General features: G+C 40.4%; 1 protein-coding gene across 1 annotated transcript; it reads right to left on the bottom strand.

Annotated features, from left to right (window-relative positions):
• Window positions 1-4,857: 4,857 nt before the first annotated feature.
• Window positions 4,858-6,801, bottom strand: LOC137397277 (octapeptide-repeat protein T2-like). The gene is made up of 2 exons (XM_068083565.1): window positions 6,710-6,801; window positions 4,858-5,104 (listed from the first exon to the last, which is right to left on the bottom strand). The coding sequence occupies exons 1-2, from the start codon at window positions 6,799-6,801 to the stop codon at window positions 4,858-4,860; spliced, it is 339 nt and encodes a 112-aa protein (XP_067939666.1).
• Between the last annotated feature and the right edge of the window lie 7 nt (window positions 6,802-6,808).

The following is a 6,808-nucleotide window of genomic DNA, read 5'->3' as shown; positions in this document are numbered from 1 at the left end:
CCGTAGTGGAGATATTGACAAAGTTTTAAATTGTGACAGCAAGTTCATGGCTGAGTTCCTAGCGCTTTTTAGTGGGCTTGGAAAATTGGAACAGGAAGCTAAAGTGGTTCTGAAACCAGACAGTAAACCATTCGCTATATGTACCCCGCGCTCTGTGCCTTACCCTTTGCTAGACCGTGTCAAAGATGAACTAAATGGCATGGTAGACAGCGGAGTTATTTTTCCGTTAGCAAACCTACCGACTGGTGTGCTCCTATGGTTGTGGTTCCTAAAATAAATGACAAGGTCCGTATTTGTGTTGATTACACCGAATTGAATAAGTTGGTCAAGTGGGAAGTCTATCCTATGGCTCACGTTGAGTCCAGTTTAGCTCAATTGAGTGGGGGAACAGTCTTTCAAATTGGATGCCAATTCCGGGTTTTACCAGATTCCTCTGACAAATGAAGCTCGTTTGCTAACTACTTTCTTGACACCATTTGGCAGGTTTGCATATAACCGTTTGCCTTTTGGCCTGTTGTCTAGCCCAGAAATATTTTCAAAGATTATCTCGCAGGTTTTGTGTGGACTAGAAGGGGTAGTTATACACATGGATGATGCGTGTGTCTTTGGAGCAAATGCTGAAGAACATGATAGTCGAGTCAGAGCAGTTCTTGAGCGAATGCTAAAAGCAGGCATGATGCTCAATCTTTCAAAATGGGAGTTTTCACGCAGTTCTATCAAGTTTTTAGGTCAGCTTATTTCTGCAGAAGGCATCCGTGCTTGTCCAAAAACTGTCCAAGGTATTGTAAGTTTTGTGAGGCCTAAAAATGTAAGTGAAGTTCGTAGTTTCCTCGGCATGGTGAATCAAATGAGTAAGTTTTCAGTTCGTCTTGGAGATCTCTGCTCTCCACTGAGAGAGCTGCTGCATAAAGATGTACACTGGTACTGGGGTGATGCGCAGGACAAGGCGTTTGAAGGGGTAAAACAAGAGCTTTCAAGAGTTGTTCGGCTCACTGCATACAACCCCCAGTATCCCACGGTACTCCAGACTGATGCATGTCGTAGTGGTTTAGGAGCAGCCTTGTTGCAAGTAAAACCCGATGGTCAATTGAGAATGGTCGCAGCAGCCTCCAGGACTCTTAGTGACACAGAAAAACGCTATGCTACTATAGAGGAAGAGACTTTGGGTGTCGTGTGGGGCTGTGAGAAGCTTAGAAACTACATCATAGGGTTGACTGTGAAAATCCAAACAGATCACAAGCCTTTGGTTCCACTGCTAAGTACCATTGAGCTGGACAAGCTGCCTGTTAGGATACAGTGCTTCAGAATGCACCTGATGCGCTTCTCTTACAGCATGGAACATATTGTAGGTACTAAAAACTTATTAGCTGATGCTTTGTCAAGATCGTCTGATGAGATCCCTTCAAAGATTGACGTAGGCATGGTTGAAGATGCTGAAGAGTTTGCTATGTTGGCGTTGGGTCGATGTGCTTCAGGTGCTAGGTTGAGTAGGATAAGGAAATTGCAGGAAGAAGATGCTGTCTTGTCTCAGTTGTTTCTATATGTGAGAGGAGGTTGGCCAGCTTATTTACCAGCTGATGAGGTGCTTTTACGTTCATATTTTGAGAATAGAAATAAGATTTCAGTCGTTGATGGGATTCTGGTGTTTGAAGGCAGGATTATTATCCCAGCAGTAGAGAGGTTTAAGGTACTGAAGTTGGTCCACCAAGGTCACTTGGGGATAACCAAGTGTAGGGAGAGAGCTCGACAAGCCATTTGGTGGTCTGGCATGTCGCAGCAGATTGCAGACATGGTAAGAAATTGTGTGGAATGTCGAAAGAACATGAATCTAGTTCATGAACCTCTAGTAAGGTCAGAATTTCCTGAGCGTCCCTGGGAGAGAGTAGGTAGCGACTTGTTCTTTTATGATGGCAGGTGGTACCTCTTGCTAGTAGATTATCATTTAAGGTTTATTGAAGATGCTGTCCTTAACGAGTTGTCAAGCAGAGCAGTTGTTGAAAACATGAAGAGCATTTTTGCTAGACATGGGATCACAGAGCTCCTAACCTCCGATAATGGTCCGCAATATGCATCGCAAGAGTTCAATGAGGTTGCTCATCAGTATGCGTTTCATCACATTACTAGCTCTCCTAAGCACCCTCAGTCAAATGGTGCAGCAGAGCGGGCTGTACAAACTGTAAAGTCCTTGTTGAAAAAGTCTGGAGACCCTTATCTAGCAATGCTGGCATATCGAACATCTCCACTAGAGAACAGCGCGCCACCATCAGGACTCCTTATGGGATGTAGATTGAGAACTACAGTTCCAGTGCTACCAAAAGTGCTTAGTCTCAAGGTCCCAGACATTACTAGGGTGGTAGAGAAGGAAGCGCAGTCGAGGTACCAAAGTAAAGTAAATTATGATCAAAGTCATAAGGTAGTTGAGAAGCCTCCCCTACAGCCTGGTGACAGAGTTTTTGTGAGAGACTTACGGTGTGAAGCTGAGGGGGTCAGTAACGCTACCACTCCTCGTTCGTATGTAGTTCAAGATACTAAAAGTACCTGTCTTAGAAGGAGCACTCAGGAGTTTGCTGTCCTGCCAAACTCCTCTTAAACTACAGCCCTAGGTTGTCCCAGGCAAAATGCTGACAGTTCACCTGTTTCTACTCCTAAGAAGTCCAGTTTTAAGCTTGTTATAAAACAGCGACAAGTTTTAAATCTTTGAACGCCTTGGCATCCTGTTTCATGAAGTCTGTCCAGTTGTGTAAATACTATGTTATACACATTTTTAGTTAGGTCTTACATAATGTGCTGGACGGTTATTCATGTATGGGTTAATATTCTTTTGTTAGGTTGTATGTAATCTGTTGAAATTTTACTTATGTATATGCTAACCCAGGATGTTCAAGGGTGAAAGTTTTATTCCTGAAAAGGGAGATGTTGTAATATTATGCTTTACGTGTTTTTACACAAAAGAGTTTGACTCGCAATATAATGGCAGTTCCGTGACTAATACAATAAAGACAGATTGTCTACAAAGAGTTCGCCTGCTTATATGCAAACAAAATCTCAATCAATCTTAACCATGATATAACAACATATACATAATTAAGGTGAATGCCAGGTGTTGCACAGGTAGTAAAATAGGTTTTAGCACGCAAAAATTGAACTGGACTGCTTTGCTAGATATGCTTTGCTTGTTGACCACATTAGTTGTTAGACCACTTATTTGTTTTTCTTGTTGTTCTTACTTGTTGCCCTCTGTTTTTCACATTAGCAAACATTTAGCAAACCACATGGTAACCCATTATGAAGCTATTGTCAAGGGATCAATTTAAACTGATACTAATTATTATCTGAAATGTTTTTTTTTATAATAATTATTGTAATAATTATTTGATACTTGAATAATAATATAAAATGTATTGTTTTTGTGTGTTTCCAATTTGAGTAAATACTACAATGGTTCTATGATTTTATGTGCAATGGTTAGCCTCTGGACTTTCGAGTTCAAGTTCTCCCAAGACAAATTTTGATCGCAAACAAAGTGGCACATCTGCCCTACAAAAATCAAACAGTTGCTATAAAGCAAAACTCAGCCAACAAATCAGTCGATGGAGATGGGCACAAATATAATTTTCTTTGAAATTGTTTTGGACAGTATCGCACTGTTGCCAATTATGAGCCCAAGTATCAATGCTCACAACAAGTAGTGTTAGAGTTGTGAGGTCTGTAACTATGGCGCCTTACAGTGCCTCACGTTGTATGTTCACAACTCGAGTTGTACAACTCGAGTTGCACAACTCGAGTTGTGAACATGCAACGCGACTTTGTAAAAGTAAGGTGCAATATATTGGTATTACGGTAGCATAACTGTAGATCTGATTATATTAACAATGGTACATCAATAGGCACCCGTTAGCTAATAGAAATTAAACTATGTATGTACTGTAAAACTAGAGCTAATGGCGAATTATACTGTGCCGAGTTTGCAACTCGAGTTGTACAACTCGAGTTATATTTACCAACTCGAGTTTGTAAATATAACTCGAGTTACACAACTCGAGTTCATCAAAAATCCAGGCCGAGTTCTTTTAACAGCAACTCGAGTTCAACAACTCGGCTTGAGAACATCTCATCATTTCATTTTCTCTAGCTATATTTCATATATGGAACTTATTTTGGTGCATCATTAAACGCCGTTGAAATAATTTGTATGTTCATTTTCGGTGTTCATTCAGTTTCTTGTCAGGTTCTAGAGAGATAACTCTCCTTTCATTTGAAAAAGAAGTAGCCCGTCTCCCACATAGATTGTTTTTTAGTTTGCTTTTTACATTCTACAATTGTTTTTGTCTCATTATATTTATAGAAATAAATATGCGCAAATATCGCCAATATATATAATTAAAATGTATATATATATATTTAAATTATTGTTATCAAATTTCTGTAAATGTTCTGTAAATGAGACACCCCAATTACTCACTTTGCTTTCTTTACAAACCCGTGTTAGTTTTGCGTAACACAACTTGAGTTTATCAAAAACCCAGCCCGAGTTGTACAACTCGGCAACTCGAGTTGTACAACTCGAGTTGCAAACACGCAACGCGAGGCACTGTAAGGCGCCATACTGTAACTGCCTGCAAGTAATTATCTTATAATCGACAACAACACACAGGTGGTTTGTTTCGCAGTGTCTGTGAACTCTATTTTTTTCAAAAGTCAAACTAACAATTATTCTGTCAAGATTCTCAAGCAAAAATTACAGTATGCTAGTATACTTAGCCCTATTTGTTATGGCCGTAGCTTCAATGAGGATTTATTTATTAGGTGTGCAGCGGTAGCTCTTTCTGATGGCAGGGAGCTGAATAAGCTCTCTTCTCAGGGCTTTATGGCTTCCTGGATTGCCACCTCTTTGGGTGAATCGTATCTGCTGTGTGTTTCCTCGGCAAGCTGTGTTCTGCCGGCTCCTTGGCTATCTTGGGCTTCCGTTAGTCTTCTCCTGTCTTGGCTCCTTTCTTGTGCCTCCCCTCTGCTGCCTGGCTTGCTGCCAGTTCTTCGCTGCTGCCTGGCTCGCTGCCGGCTTCTTGCTCTGCTGCCTGGCTCGCTGCCAGCTTGTCGCTGCTTTCTCGTCGAATTGGCCCCTTTTTTATACTTTTATACTTGTCCTTGAGTCATTGCCAAAGGTTATTGGTAGGTTGTGTTTTGCTTGTGGATTTTGCATCATTTCTTGCATAATTTCTGTTTCAGATTCTCTGCGGTGAGCTAAAATTCCTTACTGTTCTTGGAATCCCATGACGACAAGCGAAAAATATTTTAAGTCCGGCAACAAATTGTACAAAACTGGCCATAACTCAAAAACTAATAGAAGTAGCATTGTGAAATTATTTTTGCAGTGATTCTCATTCCAAGACGCTGCTAGCTAGCTAATTTATATGAAGATAGAAAAATATTATCATTTTATGCCATTCTTTTCACAGGCATTTCATTAATCTTTTTGCATAAAATACAATATCTTAGTTGATGAAAAAATTATGCTATATTTTTCTACTGCTATACAGTACAACATTTTCTAGAACAAAATGATGTTATAAGCATTATCTAAATATACTAAAGAAAGTGTTGTAAATAATTGTCTCGCTGATGACTGGTTGCTGATCTGGTGTATGCTGACTGTTACTTCGCTCCAACAAGTCGTAAATCTAGCTGGCTCCTGTAATATTGGTGATGTACCTCTCCTTGTGCTTGACACTCTGTAGAGTTGTTTGCTTCACTGAATAGCCATTAGTAATTATTGTAGCCAGTTAGTCTCTTTCATATTAGGTGGTATTGGTCAATAATAATGATTTAGTAGCAGCTTGTGCTGTTTTTCATTCGTAAGCACTTCATTATAATGATCAGACAACTCCCAATCCAACTGATGTCCCTTTATTCACATTGCATCAGCTGTGATGGTTGGGCAACTCCCATGCTGCTTGTTTCTATCAGCATAGCAATTGCCCTAGATTTTCATGTTTGCTTGTTGTATCGCAGTGCTTAGTGCAATGTTTTGCAACAGTTGTGGTGTTCCGTGATCCTACAATTTATTATTTCTTTTGACTTATCGGTCATCTACTGTTTCAAACCCTGACACAATGATCATCACTACATCTATCATGAGCAATATCTACAACCGACGGAATTCTCATCACCTAACAACACGATTAATTTGGAGGCTAGTGAGCTTCTGATTGGATGCGAACTTGGCCTGTCCTGACAAACTGTTGTTTTTGAGGAGCTGTCACATGTCGAGCAAAACAACAGTTTGCTCGACATGTTTACAGCTCGTTCCGCTCGCCGGGGGAATCTATATCAAAGCAACATGATGCTAAGACGTAGAGACAACGTACAAACAAACGTATAAACAAACGTACAAACAAACGTACAAACATTGTTCAGCTTGAAATAATCAAGACTTTGTAAGCAGCTGTACGCCAGTTTTTCTATATTAAATTTGCACAAACCAACTCTAAAAAAGACCAGTAATTTTTCATGATGTGTGATTAATAAAAGACAACAACATTAATCAGACCATCTATTGAGCTTGAGACTTATGGAGCTTCCAATACATCCCCCTCCCTCTCTCTTTCCTTTCTCTCTGTCCTACCTCCTATCCTTGCTCTCTTTACCCCACTTTTTTCTCACTCTATACCTACCCTCTCTCTATATCCCACCCCTTTTCCCTCTCTCCTACCCTTTCTTCCTTCTACCCCCTCTATCTCTCTCTCCCTCCCTCTCCCGTTCCCCCTCTCTTTCTCGCTCCCCCTCTCCCTGCAGTTTTTTCATTAGCGTA

The sequence above is a fragment of the Watersipora subatra genome, chromosome 5 (assembly GCF_963576615.1).
Source record: "Watersipora subatra chromosome 5, tzWatSuba1.1, whole genome shotgun sequence".
Taxonomy (NCBI): Eukaryota; Metazoa; Bryozoa; class Gymnolaemata; order Cheilostomatida; family Watersiporidae; genus Watersipora; species Watersipora subatra.
The sequence above is the reverse complement of the archived record's forward strand: the minus strand, read 5'-3'. Positions and strand labels throughout refer to the sequence as shown.

What these genes read in the sequence shown, in the direction of transcription:
- LOC137397277 (XM_068083565.1), bottom strand. Translation starts at nt 6,801, where the DNA reads ATGAAAAAACTGCAGGGAGAGGGGGAGCGAGAAAGAGAGGGGGAACGG. An exon ending in GGGGGTAGAAGGAAGAAAGG is followed by an intron (nt 5,105 to 6,709) that starts GTAGGAGAGAGG and finishes CAATTCGACGAG; the next exon opens with AAAGCAGCGACAAGCTGGCA.